This window comes from Lepus europaeus, chromosome 8 (assembly GCF_033115175.1).
Source record: "Lepus europaeus isolate LE1 chromosome 8, mLepTim1.pri, whole genome shotgun sequence".
Classification (NCBI taxonomy): Eukaryota; Metazoa; Chordata; class Mammalia; order Lagomorpha; family Leporidae; genus Lepus; species Lepus europaeus.
The window spans coordinates 58,715,071-58,735,045 of record NC_084834.1 but is presented as its reverse complement, the minus strand read 5'-3'; the positions used below and the strand labels follow the sequence as shown (position 1 = coordinate 58,735,045).

The following is a 19,975-nucleotide window of genomic DNA, read 5'->3' as shown; positions in this document are numbered from 1 at the left end:
TCTTGCAGCCATTTGGGAAGTGAGCCAGAATATTGAAGATCTCTCCCCCTTTCTCTTTACCTCGGCCTTTCAAATAAACAATAAAATAAACTTTTCAAAAAACAAAAACAAAACAAAAAGCAAAAGAACCCTATCTAGTCAGGAATCCAAGCTTTTCTATAGTTTCATGGCTCAAATTACTAAGGTCTATTTCAAAATCTCCACCACTTTACCATTCAAAGATCATATTTTTTTTAAAAAAGGATTATATTTATTTTTTTGAGAGGTAGAGTTACAGACAGTGAGAGGGAGAGATAGAGAGAAAGGTCTTCCTTCCATTGGTTCACTCCCCAAATGGCTGCAACAGCTGGAGCTGCACTGATCCAAAGCAAGGAGCCAGGTGTCTCTTCCTGGTCTCCCATGTGGGTGCAGGGGCCCAAGCACTCAGGCTAACCTCCACTGCCTTCCCCAGGCCACAGCAGAGAGCTGGACTGGAAGAGGAGCAGCCAGGACTAAAAGCGGCACCCATATGAGATGCTGGCATTGTAGGCAGAGGATTAGCTTACTGTGCCAGGGTACTGGCCCTGATCACCTATTTTTTTTAAAAAATTTATTTATTCACTTGAAAGGCAGAGTGAGAGAGAGAGAGAGAGACAGAGGGAGGGAGAGAGAGAGAGAAAGGTCTTCCATCTGCTGGTTTACTCCCCAAATGACCACAATGACCAGAACTGGACCAATCCAAAGCCAGGAGCCAGGACCCTGGGAACCAAGAGCTTCTTTTGGGTCTCTCATGCGGGTGCAAGGGCCCAAGCACTTGGAGGCATCTTTTACTGCTTTTCCAGGCTATGGCAGAGAGCTGGATTGGAAGTGGAGCAGTTGGAACTTGAACTGGCACCCAAATGGGATGCCCTTACTGCAGGTGGCAGCTTTACCCCCTGTGCCACACCTGAGCCAGCCTCAGGTCACCTATTTTTCTGAACCTTGTCTAAATTCCAATACAGGCTTAAGAGCTGGCTCTGTTGATCAACTTCACATTGCTTTCTTTCTTGTTTAATCTCCACTGATATTAACCATACTGCTCATTTTAATTATAATTAATACAACATTCTGTTCTAATTCATGTATATGTCTCTTGTCACTTCAGCTAAGATGGATCAGAACTACATCTTTAAAAATGTTTTAAAGTCCCTCTTTATTATTATCTCTTCAAACAGAAGGTATTCAGTAAAAGCTTTCTGGGTGTCCAAAGAATCATGCAACCATCTCACAAACTAAAAACACAATGTAGAGAACCTAATCTTTCCCTGTTCCTCCCTTTCGCCAGGAAGATATGAGTAGCTAAAGTATTTGGTGCTATATATAGTCAGTTGATGTCAGCTGGATGCCAGTCTCTTCAGAAAGGCTCAGTCCCCAGTTTGAGGCAGAGCTGGGGACCATGCTGTCCCAGGTTCAAGGATAAAAACCATCGGGCCCAAGTGCCACCCATAGTCCATCTGCAGAGTCCTCTTCCACAGCTGGGATTCATCCTTGCTGAAAAGCGAGGCTAAAAGCAAGGTGAGTACACTGTTTCCTAAAAGGTTTTATTAGTCAGTTGTGCAAGGAGATTCAGAATTGTGACTCACAAATGGGCATTCTTTGCTCTAAAGGACAGCTGTTGATGCCAATATTAAACTGCCACCACCAGAGAGTTCTGGTTTAATCTGCTGTCTCCTTCATTCCTGCAGTTTGCTGGAATTGATGTGTTGTGATGCTGGTACAAATGAAGGCCAGTAAGGAAACAATGACAGATTAAAATAAACCATGGAAAAGAGAAAGGGAGGGGATAGGAGGCCAGCTCTTTCATGGTTTTTCATTGCCTGATGATCATTGTACTCATGTACAAATAAGACTGGGCCTAACTGTATCATCCTGTGTTCACTGTGATATGGTCTGTCACCGTACAAGGAATGTATATTTAGGTCTCTCAGTGGGAAACAATAACAGATTCTTAATAAAGAACAAAAATATTCTCTTTCAGAGGATGATGATACAACACTTCAAATGAGTTTATGTTGCCTCAATAATGTCCTTTATTTCCCACAGGGAACAGAACACCATGCTATCACATAGTACCTTGGTGAAGCAGCGGAAACAGCAAGCATCAGCCATCATGAAGGAAATCCATGGAAATGGTATTAATAAAAATCTCTCATAGAGTTAAAGTAGCTCCTTCCTGAAGCTATTTAATGTTCTAGAGTTTACTGCCTTGAAATTCTTGCCTTTCTGTCCACAACAAACTTGGGGCTCTAGGAGTATAGCAAGCCTATGGTAACTGATCCTTTTGTAGTCATCCTTTCTCATTTGAAAGCTATTTTCAGATGTGCAACTGCTGTAAAAGGAATGAAGAACTCTGACAACTGATGTACATTCTACTTGGCTTGCCTTTCACATTATAAGCTATTAGCTCTCTCTTTTATTTGGGGGAGGGGAAACAGATCTCATACCCTCTTGTCTTCATTGTTTATCCCACATCGTCTACCTCGATTTATTTTACCTTGTATTGCACAAACCACTCAAAATACATTCTATAGCTCTTTTTGAAAGCAAAAGTTATTGGTTAGGTTGGAATTTATGTGCACTGCCTATTTGCTTAACCCTGAAACCAGTCCCCATATTTAATAACTAATTTTATAAGGTATTTTTGTGTGCAAAACTACTTTCAATTATAATTTCTGAGAAAATGAAGTGTTGGCTCAAAAATTTTAATATGAATTAGATGCAAGGTAGTATTTCACTGTGTTCTTTTAAAAAAAATTCTAGCAAGTAAGTCTAGAAAGCAACGCTTTATACCTTGCATTTTGGTTGTTATAAAGGAAATTCAATTTTGTTCATAAAAAATGGAAAGCATCAATTTTAAAAGTTGAGAAGTAAAATATCTAAATCCTTTTAAGGATATATTTGGGCCACTACAGGCATATTTGTGAAATTCCAGAGAGCCTCCTTATTTCTCTCTATTTACAAGGAATGTGGCCTTTCACCATAACCACTTTGGGAGGCAGAGGCATGAAACCTAGTGGGGGCAGCTGGAAATGGAATTGAGCTATGTGTTTTCATGTTGCAGCTCCCACAAAGCAAGCTCAGTGGATCCGATCAAAGACTTTCGGATGCTTCCCACTCCCACATCTCTAAAGGGTCCTGTTGTTCAGTTTTGTTTTCTAGTTTTCACACTATATAATTACTATATTGTACTAAACTTGGTTCCCATGTTTTAATAAATTAGTTTGTAATAAAATGAGAATATTTTTGAGTAAGATACTGGAAATGAGTTGTACCAATACGAAGTTCCAAAATTCATGCTTCTATTAAATGCTTATGCATCCTTGTATTTCCTGTTTTAGGTAGTTGACTTGAAATTGCAAAGTTTTCCTGATCAACAAGGCAAAAATTTGATAATCACTTGAATTTGAGACTAAATTGTGTACCTTAAAACTAGACTGTGAATGAGTCATCATTTTCTAATTGCATTATAATCAACTCAAACAATCTATTTAGTGTAATCCCAGTCTAAATCATATGTTGAATTCTACTGCACATTAGCACTGACAGAGACCTATGAGGACAAGTGTGTATTTTTCTTTTTTATAAACATCACTGTTGTGATAGTTTATGAAACATAGAAAAAGTAAAATTTCATCCCAAGGGGAGAAAACTACTGTCTCACCAGCAGTAAACACTAGCCATGTAAAGTCAGCCGGAGCCCTCCCTGCCATCACTGGGACAAGTCCAGCCCCTGAAGAGGAGTCACATGTTCTGCCTTTGTTTGGATGTCAAGCATTCCAGATAACACAGGCATAATCACACTCTTTCTTAACCACCTCAGATTGAACAGCTGCAGTACCTTATGAAACAGCTCAAATATTTAATTTTCCTTTCTTATTTCCTCCAACACCCTAAATGAAAGTTGATTTTAAACTGCATGATGTTTAGATATCTGAAGTTAGGGAAGAATCACTTTTTCTAAGGATACGGAAATCAAATATGGACTTCAGAGGAACCTTTCTATGAAAACAATCCTCCAGGGGCCGGCGCCGTGGCTCACTTGGTTAATCCTTCGCTTGCGGTGCCAGCATCCCATGTGGATGCCGGGTTCTAGTCCCAGTTGCTCCTCTTCCAGTCCAGCTCTCTGCTGTGGCCCGGGGAGGGCAGTGGATGATGGCCCTAGTGCTTGGGCCCCTGCGACCTTATGGGAGACTAGGAGGAAGCACCTGGCTCTTGGCTTAGGATCAGTGCAGCTCCGGCCATTGGGGCCATTTGGGGAGTGAACCAACAGAAGGAAGACCTTTCTCTCTGTCTCTCTCTCTCTCACTGTCTATAACTCTACCTGTCAAATAAAAAAAATTTAAAAAATAAAGAAAACAATCCTCCAAACTTTCAAACACTTCACAGTAGTCAAAATCTGGATATTTTAAGATAATGCATGCAACTATTTTGATCTTAATTATAAGACCAAAAGTACCAAATTTGGAATGGATAAGCCTTTATGAAAATGAACAGAGAAGGATGTTTGCAAACCAGTCTGCTGCCTTCTTCTCTATGGGCATCAGGATTTTTCCTTCAGTATTGTATTCATTTTTTATTATCACTTTTTTTTTTTTTTTTTTGGACAGGCAGAGTGGATAGTGAGAGAGAGAGAGAGAAAGGTCTTCCTTTTGCTGTTGGTTCACCCTCCAATGGCCGCTGCGGCCAGCGCATCATGCTGATCCGAAGCCAGGAGCCAGGTGCTTCTCCTGGTCTCCCATGTGGGTGCAGGGCCCAAGCACTTGGGCCATCCTCCACTGCACTCCCAGGCCACAGCAGAGAGCTGGCCTGGAAGAGGGGCAACCGGGACAGAATTCAGCGCCCCGACTGGGACTAGAACCTGGTGTGCCGGCGCCACAAGGTGGAGGATTAGCCTGTTGAGCCATGGCGCCGGCAATCAACCAATATCACTTTCTTAAAACACCTAGCCTGGAAGAAATGTGGCAATGCATTGGCTAACCCAGTTGTCCTCGAAACCTGAAGTGGAAATTCAGTTCAGTTCTTGTAGGGAAAGAGACTGTAGCTGGCACGTCTTTGAGTCCTTAAGGTGATTCAGTAGGAACATATAAGAACAAAGATGGAGGGTTTACATCCAGCTTGTTCATCAGAAGGAGAAGCAACCTCAAAGAATTACTGCAAAACCCATTCATATAGACTACAGTGTTAACTAGATGGGCTGAATTTTAGAAAGGTAGGTAATTCCCACCTTCTACTAATAACATCCCAAATGATGGCTCTTGTGAATCCATTATGACGTAGTGTCAAATTAAGTACCCAAAACAAATATACTACACTCCTACCAAAGAACTGATACAAAGGATCTGCTCACACCAAGGCCATCTACACTCAGATTGACCTCCCTCATCGTAATGTGACCTTCCTCCTTGTCATAGCATCATCCTAATCACATTGGAATCATCATACTGGCAGTATGAGAACAGATGGTGAAGTTGTCTGAGGTCATTATTGTGAAACAAACCTCTGTGCTTTCTACAAAATATTCCAGCCATGATTGCTACCATCTAACAATGCCTATTGGAAAAGAAAGAGAAAAACACTGCCATTACCCGTGCATGAGTTACTTGTGGACAAGAAAAGTAACCTGTAATAGGCTCCTCACCACAACCCTGTACAATTTATCTCTGGATCTGTACCTGCTTCCCAGTACTAATCATGTTCCTCTCTCACTCTGTAACTCATTTAAAAACTTGTGGACTGAAGAGAGAAAGAGAGAGACAGGGAGGGGTAGAAGGGAAAGAAGTAATACATAAATTGATAGAGACACAGAAGGGGAATCAAAATGGAAAAAGGAGAGTCACTCTGGAGCAACTGGCATTTGTTTAGAAATGATAGTGGCAAGGAATTGCCAGGAAAGCAACCATATGAATTGGGAGGATGATGTTGCCTGACTTTTTGCACAGATTTTTTGTGACAGTTTAGAATAAGAGCCTCACAAACAGGGAAGACCATAGTCCCACATAAGGCTGCTTCTGTCACCGTTCGCTTTCCTCATCTGGGCTCAAGGAGGGCTTTTTTATTTTTGTTATGTTTTTGTTTGTTTTTTTTTCTCCTCATGACGGGCAAACAGCTCGTGCACAGCAGAGCACTGGGCAGATTATTTTTGTAACTTCAGGAAGGGACTTAAGCTTTTGTGGTCTGAAAACAGGAAGGCCAGGTTTTAAATGGAGTGCTGTTTTGATAGAACACCAGGAACCCTGGGTTCCAGACTAGACATCAAATTTCTCATCGGTAAATGAGGAAGGGTGGATTTGCCTAGATATTTCATTTTATGATTCTATGAGCAATGTGCTGAATTCAAACTTCAGTGTTTTTGACTTTCTCTACCAGTAACAAAGGAAATGATAGCAGTGAGAGAAACTACATGTACCTTTTGCTAAAGCACAGAGTCCAGAATTTCAGGTGAATGATTCTAGATCCCTTTTACTTTTATGAGTATACCTTAAATTCTAATTTTTCAAATCTGACAGGAAGTTCTTAATTAACTCATATAGGATATTAAAGGTTTTTGGGAAAAAGAATTCAACTTAATGGTTCAGTGTACAAGTTTGTTAGCTTTCTTTTGTTTAACTTTTCACAGTAGCAGTCTGATAAAGCCAAGAAAAACCAGAGCTGGGAAGGTTTGCATGTTTTACTTTGAAAACTGATAAGCAGCCGTATTTTGTGAATTCATAAATTTTCTGAGCATCTAACCTCTGACAAGGTGTCCCAGGACACTGCTACCTGAGAGCTAGGTACTAGTAAAACCATGTTTACACAGAAGCTGAAATTGCAGAATCTAATGCTGGCCACAATATTCGATCATCCTAGTTTTCTTTTGTGTCTTTTCACTCCGATATGATCTGGGTATACATTCTTTGAATAATACTAGATGATTATGTTTGTGTAATTCAATATGTTAGTCATCTCATTTCTTAAATGTTTATAGATTTACACAGAACTTAAATGATAATATTTTCATTAATGATAAATTTGTGAAAACTGTAAAATAGTCTTAGAATTAAAATTGAGGCAGAGATACATGAAATAGCAAAGTGAATAATCCCAGATTGGCTTAAAAATAATTTTTCATGTAATGATAATTATCAATAGTTTTTTTAGCAACTGGAGTCTTTTCAGGCATTATTCATAATTATAGTGTAGACTATGACCTTTCATGTTATATGTAATACATGTAACATTACTTAATAATATATTTTATATAGACTACTATTCAATCCATATAGGCTAAGTGTAATCAGATAGATGAGTCCTGTGCAAAGGCTTGGAAAATCTCTTTGCCTTCATAAGGCTTTAAAATAAATCAGTAAACCCACCCTGAAGCAAATAAGCTTCAGCCAGGTCCCCTCCTGTGGTTTGCCCATTATATCAGAACTGCAGTTTTCAGTCAATCTTGGGGAAATAGTTTTAAAAGCTCTGCATCTTTATAAACTATGTGTTGGATTCACTGATCTAATTGAAGTTCTGCATCACTATAAATGACAGCAACAGGAAAGTATGCCTTGCAATATTATTTTCAATAGATGATCTAATGCTACAAAGACAACCTTCTAAGCCATGAGGGCAAGGATACCCTGAATAAGACAGATCATTTATCAGGCAGCAAGATTAAACACACTATTAAGACCCTGTGCAGGGGTTTGCAAAACAGGGCAGGGAACAGCTGAACTTGGAATCAGTGTTCAGTTGACAGCATTCCTCACTCTGAAAGTTTGAGTAATGAGAGGGATCATAGGTTAAGATTCCCCAACTCACAAATGGTCCTGGAATTCCTGTTCCAGTGACATCACAATTTTAACTATTAGAAGGGAAGGGAAGGAAACCTTGAAAAATTTAGCTTACATCTTTCATTATTTGTTTATGCAAAGTATATTGATTTAACATATTCCTGATGCTGATGGATGTGGACAGTAGTACACATGTAAATATTTAACAAGGTGTTCTCCAATGGGGGGAAAATGGCTTGATTAGTTGAGTTTGCTGATTTCTGTGGTATAAATGCTCCCGCCATGCCTCCCATCATGGTGGCACTAAATGCAGAGTTGGGAAGAGATGAACGGTAGTACGACATCACATGGTATTTCCACCCCACAGATACAATAGATACAAATAACCTCAGAAGCATAGATGGTAACAAGAAGTATTAAAAGAATTATAAACTTACACTTTGTATTTTACAGATTTGTTTTTAATATACTTTATATAATGCATAAGTTTACATATTTTAATAATATGTGATCACTAAGTTTAATTATTGGCTTACAGAATTCCTGAAAATTTATCAGTTGACTCCTGTGAACCAGTATAAACTGGCTCCAGCACATAACTAAACTTATTATCCATTGCTTCTGGTTATAAACATCTAAAATACCTTCAGACAATAATTTAAAGTCAATTCACCATTGTCTATCACCTATGAAGTAGAAGGAACAAAACCTAAGCATAAAGAAGATGAATTGAAGTAGAAAGAATAAGAAAAGAGGTTCAGTGTTGGCCAATTATTTTGTGTGCCTGCCCCTCTTTTCCATTTTTGTCCTTAGTTCTTCTCTCTGATTGAATACATGTGCTAGTAACAATGGTTTGTGCCAGCTGATTCTGTCTTTGTGTGCCAGGCCATTGAGGACAGGTTAAGTTCCCCATGGCTGTTGTGACACATCTACTCCTGCTGGCAGTTTCAGTAGTGATGGCTGTAGTGTCTCTACTGAACCCAAATGAAACTGTGATAAGGGGTACATCCACATTTATTCCTCTGCTATCTTCTCTCTTTCCTTTCAGATCCCCCAGGCAATGGGCTTCTAGGCATTCCTCACCCTTCCCTGTGACACCAATCTTAATATACTTTTGGAACTAACATCAGTGAAAAGACCTAGAGAGAATAACTATATCAATTAGTGTGCTTTTAGTTGCAAATAACAGGAAATCAGAAAACAACTAGCTTAAACAGTAAAGGAAATTTACTTGCTCTCCTATTAGAAAAGTTCAGAGGTGACCAGAGGTTTGATCCAATGGCTCAAGCTTGCCACCAAGGCTATTGTTCCTTTTTCTGTCTCTACTCTGATTTCCTTGGGGTAATCTTCATCCCAAGGCTGGCTCTATCGTTCCACTAAGTACTTGCCAACAGTTTCCCAGGCAATACACCTCCCTGTTTATATCCATCAGGAAATGAGGATCTTTGGCACAATATTTGCCTATCAAGTCCCGACAACCACTCTCATTGGCCTAGTCAGTTCACTTATCTGTTCCTGGGTCAATCACAAAGGTGATTATTCGCCACCATACACATTCTACATCTATTGTAAATCTCAAGAGCCAGAGTGGGGCTGCATTGTGGCACAGTGGGTAAAGCTGCTGCCTGTGACACCAGCATCCCATATGGTTTCTGGTTTTTGTCTTGGCTGTTCGACTTCGGATCCAACTCCATACTAATGGCTTGAGAAAAGCAGCAGAAGATGGCCCAAGTACTTGGGGCCCTGCCACTTGCATGGGAGACCCAGATGAAGCTCTTGACTCCTGGCTTCAGCTTGGGCCAACCCCAGCCATTGTGGCCATCTGGGGAGTAAACCAGCAAAGGGAAGATTCCACCCCCCTCTTTCAAATGCATAAATAAATCTTAAAAAACAAAAGAGCTAGAGTGATGAAATTCGTTTAGGTCACATGGTTATTTCAGGAATGTTAGTGGAGTCACTGATATTGGGTCTGTTAGAAAGAAGATGAAGGCATGTTTTCAAATTGTGTTTCGGCATCTCCAAATTAAACTTATTCTATAACTTGACATTTAGAATTTACAGAAATCAACACAATATGTTATTCCTGCTTTCTAGTCCTTCTATTTTTACTTAACTGTTTATGATGACTCACATTGCTCCTACTGATAGCAGAAAGAAGGAAGTGAAGAAAAAAATGATGTTCCTGATCTTGTCCCTTGTTGAAAACTTTTGTTAACTTAATTACAAGAAGATAGATTCCAATGCTATGAAGTCTGTTATTCTGCATTATCTAGTAAGAGTCTGCTTTGGAGTCTTTCCTATTTCTTGAAAGTATCCCATTAGAAAGGTTTTTCAGGAAAAAAAGCTAAATTTTTAAAAAGCATTATTTGGGGCTTGGTGTGTAGTGCAGCAGTTAAGATTTTACTGATGGGCCCAGAACTGTGGTGTAGCAGGCTAAGCCCCCTCCTGCGGTGCTGGCCTCTCATTTGGGCACTGGTTCATATCCCAGTGCTCCTCTTCCAGTATAGCTCCCCCTTCCAATCTAGCTCCCTGCTAATGTCCTGGGAAGGCAGTGGAATATGGCCCACGTGGGAGAACTGGAGGGAGCTCCTGTCTCCTGGCTTTGGCCTGGCCCAGCATCAGCAGTTGTAGCCATCTGGGGGAATGAACCAGTGGATGGAAGGTCTCTCTCTCTCTGTCTCTCCCTCTCACTCTCTCTCTCTGTAACTCTGACTTTCAAATAAAATCTTAAAAAAAAAAAAAAAAAGATTTCGCTGATGACACCTGTATCCCATATTAGAATGCTTGGATGAAAGTCCCAGCTCTGCTTCTAATTCTAGCTTCCTGCCAATGAGTACCCTAGGAAACAGCTGGTAATGATTCGAGTAGTTGGGTCCCTGCTGCCCATGTGAGAGACTCAAACTGAGGACCTAGATTCTGGTTTAGGCCTGCCCCAGCCCCAGCTGTAGCCGTCACTTAGGGAGTGAATCAGAGGATGGAGGACCCATCTCAGTCTCTCTCTCTCTCTCTCTCTCCCTCTCCCTCCCTCCTTTTCAAAAACCATTATTTGTAATATAATTATATAGCACAGACTGTAATTTTTAAAAATTTGATGAACAAAATCTGTGGGTCTCAACTTTTTGTGTTAATATTCTGTTCTTTCTCTTTGTCAATTGAATGCTTTTCAGACACATGTAAAGATGGAGATTCCCTGTTCTTCTAGGGTTATACCAAATATATTAGCAATGCTGTGTCTCCTCAATCTCTTGTGATTTAAAAGGCAATGCTATTTGTATTCCAAAATAAAAAGCTGACATAACCTACGCCTGTCACACTGCATAGTATTCGGAGGATTATACACAGACTAAAAACTAACCCAGCTGTTCCTCCCTCCATGTTCCAAACACACAGTGGAAAAGACTCCAATCACTTGCAGATAAACAAAGGTGAATATTCCCTGTAGTGTTCAGCGGGGCTGGTAAGCAGTCCCAGGAACCTATGAAATACTCTTATCTATTTGGCCCTGTTCCTCATATTCCTCTTCCCTGAGCTATTTTTGGCATCCTTGGTGATTGACTTTTGTCTTGCTTTGGTATACCAGAAAGTCAGAAAAAGCTTCCCTGCATTGCATTAGGAAGGTGTAGAAGTCTGGATTCCCCACTTAGAATTTGAGGGGATTCTCCTTGTTAGTGCTGGGAAGGGATGGGAGTTTTGTTTCTCACAAGGTCACCACTAGCCCTGCTGGGAGGAAGAGCTTATTCCTGGCCTGCAAGGGTGAAAATCTGAGCTTCCTACTTGGCCTCTCTGACACCACCCTATGGGCGTATTGGGAACTTGTGCTACCGCCTCATAGGGTATCACATTCTGGGCTCCCCACATGATCTGTGTTGGTGTGTGAAGAAGTGAGTCCAATGTTTCTCCTGTGATGCTTGGCTAAAGCAGAGGGACTGTTGTCTAAATGTTTTCTGTCTTGCTCAGCTGCTCCTTTCCTGGTCCTTGGTCAGAAGAAGAGCCTTTTGTCAGAGCTTTGTCCACACCTGTTATTGTTCCTGGGTTACCAGCATCTTCAAGTTCCAGATATATGAGGTTGAAGAAAACCCAGAGAACTCCCCAGTATGTTATTCTTTGGTCCTTGGGGTCCCTGGCTGGTCTATCGTCTATCTACTTTTCAGAATCTTCTTATTTTTCTTTTAAGATTCAGTTACTTATTTGCAAGTCAGAGTTAAAGAGACAGAGAGAGAGATGGAGATCTTCCATCTGCTGGTTCACTCCTCAGATAGCTGCAATGACTAGCATTGAGCCAGGCCAAAGGCAGGAGCCACGAGCTTTCTCTGGGTCTCCAACTTGGGTGGTGGGGTCCAAGCACTTGGGCCATCTTCTTCTGCATTAGCAGGAGCATTAACAGGAAGCTGGATGGGAAGCAGAGCAGCCAAGACTCAGAACCACTACTCCTGAGATGGAATGTGGGTGTTGCAAGTGGTGGCTTAACCCATATGCCATTATGCCAGCCCTGGAGTAGGAGTCTTGATATGATATTTATAATTAGTGGAGCTCCTCTCATTGTAATGTAGAAACATGTAAACAAATTGAATTTTGGAAAGCAAAATGGGGAGAAAACTTAAGAAGTAATTCTATTGTTTTATCCTAAACACTCCAAATCGACTAATCACTATTATGGTTATTTTATTATATCATCCAAGAATGTTGCCTCAATCAATCAAAATAATTACTTGTTTTCCTAATGGCCAAATTTTTCTTCCTTTGCATTTAACAGCTGTCAACAGTGGCAAAATGTCTCTGTTGGTTATACAGAAATATCCTGATTAAAGAAGCAAGTGAAGGAGTTTCATCTCTTTAGGATTTTGAAAAAGCCCTTCAGTACTAAATATGGAAAATAACAATCATTTACTGAACACCTCTAATGTTTAAGACACAGGGGTACAAAGACTAAACCCTAAAGAGAATACAAGACATTAAAAAAAGACAAGTGTATGTGATCTGGTGCAACAGAAATATGGAGAAGGCATCAATAATTATGAATAGGGATTTTGAAGAAGGGATTCACAGAAATGGTATGAGCTAGATTTGAAAGGATGTCTGGTCTATAATTATGGTCTGTCTACGTCATGCAGGTTCCTCAGTACTGGATGCAGAATAGTATTTTCACTGAGACCGGGAAACGGGATGGGGTAGGAGGTTTAGTATTTCAGTAACTATGGACAATTCAAGCCGATGCATTAAACTGTGGAGAGAATACTGTAGCTCCTTAAAATCACTATGACGCAGTGCTGTTTGAAAAGTCACCAAATATTGAAAGATCAAATTGCACTACTAGTGAAGTGAAATTTTTTTTCATTCTTTCTGTGTGCTAGGTACCATGCTAAGTACTTTATTTGAAGCATTTTATTTAACTCTCTTAGCAACTTTTTATAGTGGACATTATTGATATCATTAACCACGGTTCAGAGATGAGGCTTAGAGAAAGTAAGCAACGCATTTGTGATCATGTAGTTAGAAAGCTGTAGTGCCAGAATTTAGCCTAAGGCAGTACAATCAAGGAGCTTGTATCTTAATCATCCCATAGCAGGTAAAAATTATGGATTATAAAAGCATTAAAAAGTGCTTGCTTTGAAGTTTTCATGCATGTGAATATTGTTTTACAGATGTGGAGGGCATGGACCTGGGCAAAAAGGTCAGCATCCCCAGAGACATCATGTTGGAAGAGTTATCCCATCTCAGCAACCGTGGAGCCCGGTTATTCAAGATGCGCCAGAGAAGATCTGACAAATACACATTTGAAAACTTCCAGTATGAGACGAAGGCACAAATAAACGTAGGTATATCTAAATTTGTGTGTATCAGTAGAAGACCAAACAAGTACTCTGCGTATTTTCTTTCAGTTGATTCTGTCCAATTTTTTTTTGGCATGATGATGAATAGTTTAGGTGGGTAAACAAAGAGCACTATGTGTGATATGAATATGCTTTAGTTCAGTTCAGTAGGGACTGGCACTGAGGAGCTGGTCAGGAGGAGGTGGGGAGTGGAGAGAAATGTACTAAAAGTTTCCATGGTCTTATCGCCAGCAGTCAAATGTTTGCGGTGGAAACACTTCCAAAGCTCATAGCGCTCCACAAGGAAGGATAAACATTTTATTGGCTGAATACATGCTGGCCCTGAAACAGGCCTAGGAACTGCAGACGCGTGGATCTCCTCTCCCAGCATGCCTTCCATATTGTGTAGGGCAGTCTGGGACCTTGTAAAGACAAAACCAACGTAGATGGAACTCATTTGGACTAAGAGTTCTTCAACTGAATCTACTAAACAAATTAACAATTATATTTTACGTACTCTGCTAATATTATACTCACTTGAACTGCCACGGAGAGCCATTGTAGAGGAATAAATTCATAGTAGGAAGGCAACCAGCTTTGGGAAAATGGCTTTAAAAATCAAATGCTGGACGTGAAAAATCAAAAAGGAGTAGTGCACTGGTCCTGTATTTGAAGAAACAATGGAGACTACAATGAATACAAGTTGTATTTACTGAGAGTTTCTTTCTGTAAGTTCACTTACAAATTCAAACCTAAAAATTTACCAGCTGCCATCACTAATAAGTTGTTTAGAATGGCCAGCCCACTTCTTGACAATGAACAGATTGATTTTACTAAGTTCTCTTTCTGTAATTGCTAAAACCACCACCATAGAAATTAATAGCTATATCCCCAAAGAGGAAAATTTTTATTCATTCCCTAAATCTCTATTTCCCTTGCTATGTTTCTTGTTAACAGTGAATGCTGAGAAGACATCTTAAATGAAAAAACCTTTCACATTATTGAGTATCCTTTAACATTATGGATTAAATTTCATTATGATTGTGAATTCAGATGGATATCAAGTCTCACTCAACTATAGTATTTATTGAGGGATAATTTTTCTGTTGAAGTCATGGGTAAATATGTTTCATTATCCTATAATTACGTCAATATCCTCGTATTAGAAAATGTGGCTAATACAATATGAGACCAAAATAACCCTTAACCTGACAGTCTGATTGTGTAATCATGTTCTTTCAATAATGACAACAGAGAAGCCACTCTGCAAAGGAATATGAAAGAAGGTAGCTCAAGGAAAGTCTTTGCAAAGTCATCTACAAGTATAGACATCTGAATTAATGAATAATGCTAGTTTTCAGCACTTCCACTTCCATTTCTAAAGATAATACTCTAATTGTAGAGAAGGTACAATGAAATAAAAATATCCTTATAAATATAGCCAAGTCTCTCATCACCAGTGTTTCAAATTATTGATATTATTCTTACATAACCATGGCCAACTATTCTGGTTATACATAAAGTGTACAATATAAGAATACATATTGATAACATTTCACTATTCCTAGAAATTAGGCACTAAACAAATAAAATAGCCTCAAACAGGCATATTGCAATAAATAATTATGCTGATAAATAACTAAGAACAATAGAAAATAATAAAGTGTGCAGTTTTATAACATACTTTGATGTCTGATGAAATTTACTCTCCTCTTTAGAAAGGAGGGAAATAGCAATCAAGGAAGTATATTGACTTGACTTAAGCAAGACCATACTAAAGAAGACTGAAATCCATCTCCCAGAATTCTGAAGTTCTTGGCACCAGCACCTAACATGTTGTAACTAAAGGAAACTCTTGCCTGGAAACCAGGAGACCAGGGTTTGTTCCTGGCTCTCCTACCAGTGCTGTGGTTTGGAGTTCACTTAAGTTTCTTTGCCCTTCTGAATTTCTTTTATCATCTATAGAATATGAGTATGAACTCAAATGCTCTCTACCTCCTGACTTTAATAACCTGTGTATTTGCCAACCTTAATCATAAAAGTTATCTGCACAATAAATCTTTGAGGAAGACAGCAAACCACATTATATAATGGTACATTCCCTTTATCAAAACAGTAGATTGCAACTTGAGACATTATTAATATGACAAGAATTTGCAAAATAATATTGGGTCAAAGTACTTCTACTTGTTCATTTATGCTTTCAGTGAATGTTCATTGAGTAAGTATTATGTGCCAGATACTATGCTGGCAGCTCAAAGATAAATACTGTCTTTGTCTAGTGATAAAGAGACCAAATAAAATTGAAAGAAACCAATTGTTTTACTTACAATTTGGTTCTTGAATCATCTTTAAATGACTTACACCATATCAAACTAATTTATCAACAACACTTACTGAAATAAACTTCTATCACTTCCCTAGAGTTATAGATATTAGCAAAGTAATTATTTAGCCTCTTTAGATATTTCTTGGGGCTGGCACAATGGCATAGCAGGTTAAGCCTTCTGCTCATTAGGCACAAAGTATAGAACAAACCAAAAAAACCCTCCTCTTTCATGTCTACTGGTATTTCAAGAGAAATTCTTTAATATATTGTGTTTTTAACTTACAGGTTTATAACCTGTAAGATACGGCTCTACTTTAGGGTCAACTTGGCAGAGATAAAAAGAAGTGCACTTTCATTTGTCTTTCCAAATTTTCTGAAGGGAATCACAAATAATGGAGCACTATAGTTTAAGACTTGTGTCATATCTGAAATAAATCACTACCTAGCCATTATAAAGCTTTGGTTGTATGCTTAGCAATGATAATAGAAGTATTGGGTACTTCCTGATGATTAGAGGTTGATTAGAAAGAGTTGACTTTCCTTCTTACCATTAATTCCCCAGAAAAGTTGACATAAGGTTAGTATTACGAGTCCTACAAATTTATATAAGCAGAATGATTTGTAAGTCTAGGGGAAATTCTTTTCATGGGCACATTCTAGGAATTGAGGGTGATTCTTTGTGCATAATATATTTACATTTTTTACATTTACTCAATTACTTTTTTATTTACAAAAGTTGTCAGGAACTTTCCACTTTTTAAAGAGATAGTATAGATTTAGAAGCTTAGTAAAAAATACTAATTTAGTCAACCATTAAATCAAATATTCAAGATAAAAGCTGTAAAATGCAAAAATATTAAATTATATAAATATTTAAAAATTTTAAATCTTTAAATGTAATAATGTCTTAGAACCATGGAAAAATAATGCAAACTAGATTTAAGTAGATTTACATGGGCGAGGGGGAGGGTAAGATGGGAAGTATCACTATGTTCCCAAATTTGTATATATATGAAATACGTGAAATTTGTGTACCTTCAATAAAATTTTTTAAAAAACTAAATTTAAACCAGAAGACAAACTAGTTAGGGACCCAATATGACATAAAAACAATAACAAAATCTAGCTAACTAGAATAGGAAATATCATGAGAGGGTGATACAGATCTTACTGCAGTGTTGACGTAGTACAAAATAGGGAGATATTTCTGGTAGGTAAGTTAGAAGAGGAAAATTTTAATATAGGTCACAGAGGAAACCAACTTTTTGGTTTGGTAAAAGGAAGGAGGGCATTCAGAATGACAATGCAGGTGGTAAAGCAACAGAGATGGAATGAGTTAGGCATATGCTAGCAATGGGGAATTGGCTTGTGGAAAGGATCAAGAAAGCATGAGAGGTTATGTTATGTTTTATATGTTATGTTGTTATGTTATGTTATACTATGTTATGTATCTGAGAGAGAGTGAGAGTGAGAGACCACTTCCATCCACTTGTTCAAATGACCACTAGGGTGGGAGTTGGGACGGGGCTGAAGCCAGGAACCGGGAAACAGTTCAGATCTCCCACATGAGTACCAGGAACCTGATTTCTTGACCCATCACTATCGCCTTCCAGAGGATGCTCTGGCAGTAAGTTGGAGACCGTAGCTGGAACCAAGAATCGAACCCAACCACTCCAATGTGGGGGGTGGGCGTCTTTAGCAAGCAGCTAAACATCTGCTCCCAATAGGTTATACTTATTAGATGAGTGCAATTTTTTTTTTAAAGATTGTTTTTGTTTGAAAGGTAGAGTAGGGCCGGTGCTGTGGTGTAGCAGGTAAAGCCACCTTCTGCAATGCTGGCATTCCATATGGGCGCCGATTTGAGTCCTAGCTGCTCCACTTCCAATCCAACTCTCTACTATGGCCTGGGAAAGCAGTGGAGGATGGCCCAGGTCCTTGGGCCCCTACACACATATGGGAGACCAGGAAGAATCTCCTGGGTTCTGGCTTTGTATTGGCACAGCTCCAGCCATCGTGGCCAATTGGAGAGTGAACCAGCGGATGGAAGACCTCTCTCTCTCTCTATGCCTCTCCTTCTCTCTGTGTGTTAACTCTGACTTTCAAATAAATAAATAAATAAATCTTAAAAAAAAAAAGACAAAAAAAGAAAGAGCAACAGGGAGAGAGAGTGAGAGAGAGATTGATTTCCATCTGCTGGTTCATTCCTCAGATGGCTACAACAACTGTCGTTGCATCCTGGTCTCCCACCTTGATGGCAGGGGACTAAGTACTTGAGCCATCTTCCACCACCTTTCCCAACACATCAGCAAGGAGCTGGATCAGAAGCAGAGTAGCTAGGATTCGAACCAGTGCTCCAGTATTGAATGCTTGTGTCTAAGGTGGTGACTTAGCTTAGTGTGCCACAGTGCCAGCTCTGAGTGTGAGATCTTGATTACCATGCATAAGAATTTGCAATCTATTCAGCAGGAAATAAAGAACAATTTCTGAATAATGGAGTAATGATATCTGAGAAGCATTCTGAGTAGTTCCAGCTGACTGAAAGAGAAATGTGTGGTGAGAGAAGAGCAGAAGGTAGACTGTTACATGACGAAAGTGCACATGAAGACTATGGAAAAGAAAGATAAAGATAACATACTGAAAAAAATTAGTTGGATCAGGACCGGTGTTGTGGCACAGCAGGTTAAGCTGTAGCCTGCAATGCTGGCATTCCATATGGATGTAAGTTTGAGTCCTGGCTGCTCCACTTCTGATCCAGCTCCCTGGTAATGTGCCCAGGAAAGCAGTGTGAGATGGCCCAGGTGCTTGTGCCCCCTGCTGCCCACCTGGAAGACCTGGAAGAAGCTCCTGGCTGCTGGCTTCAGGCTGGCTCAACCCTGGCTGTTGTGGAATGAACCAGTGGATGGAAGACCTCTACCTCTCTCTCTTTCTCCCTCTCTCTCTCTCTCTGCCTTTGCCTGCCTGTAACCCTGCTTTTCAAATAAACTTAAAAAAACTGTTTATTTAATGATTTAGTCACTACAAATTAAGCAAATATTCACTGACTACTTGTGCTATGTGGTATAAATCACCATACCAGGCTTTGAAAAGACAAGTAAATGAATAAGGTAAAATTTCCTGTTATCAAGAGGCTAACAAGCTAGTAAATAAAACAGGACAAAAAAGATGATTAAAAAGACAAACTGCAGCAAATGATACAGGAGCAGCAAGAAGCAGGACAAAACTTTTGGTTGACTGGAGGTGATTTTAAATCAGAAAATATCTGATCATGATAATGAAAGAGAGGAGACTGTTGGGGGAGGGGGACTGAGATCAAAGAATCTAAGGTAAGAAAGCATCCAAGATAATATGGTTTAGTTTGAAGCTTAGGGTAGATCTTCACAAAGTGATGGGAGTTGGGACTAGACCAGTCTTATCACGAGGCTAAAACATTTAAGCTTTATTCAGTATACAACAAGTTGTGAACATGATGGTGGGTGTGCAAGTAAGTATGCACTGTTTGAAGTTTTAAAAAATAGTTTCATGTTTTTGAAATATATTTGCTACACATTTTAACTTCAGGCAGAAACAACGATGAGAAAAGTCCTTCCCAAAATATGTCTTTTAAAATTCTGCGGGACATTAGGTCCTTTTGTTTATAAAGCTATTCTTTGAAAATTTTTATATATGTTCTTAGAAAGTTAGATGGTCAATATTTGACAGACTTAATTTTTTCATGAAGATTACATTTTAATCATTGACATTATCTGCCTTGATTAAATAAGGGTTTCAAGGAAGCAGACAAAAGAACAAAGAATTAAATTGAGACTACTGATTTGAAAGTATCTGGGGGAGGCTACAGAAGCTAACTTGAGTGCAATAGGCTTGGGGAGTGGCTGTGGGGAGAGAAGCATGAAAACAAGGACAAACTATTTCCTTCACCATTTTATCAGGTGATGCTTTCAATTTTCAGCCTTTCATTAAGGTAAGTGTTTGATTTTAGGACAAGATAGTCTTTTCTCCTCAAAAATTATGAAGATAAATAAGTATTCAATGTAAAGATCTATTTCATCACAAAA

General features: G+C 39.2%; 1 protein-coding gene across 1 annotated transcript in view; it reads left to right on the top strand.

Annotated features, from left to right (window-relative positions):
* Positions 1 to 1,425: 1,425 nt before the first annotated feature.
* MYOZ2 (myozenin 2) overlaps positions 1,426 to 19,975 on the top strand; it is a 36,539-nt gene continuing 17,989 nt past the window's right edge. Inside the window, exons 1-3 of the mRNA XM_062199696.1 lie at positions 1,426 to 1,533; positions 2,062 to 2,150; positions 13,424 to 13,593. Of these exons, the coding sequence (XP_062055680.1) occupies positions 2,075 to 2,150; positions 13,424 to 13,593 (246 nt within the window). The 5' untranslated portion in view covers positions 1,426 to 1,533; positions 2,062 to 2,074. The remainder of the gene's footprint in view (positions 1,534 to 2,061; positions 2,151 to 13,423; positions 13,594 to 19,975) is intronic.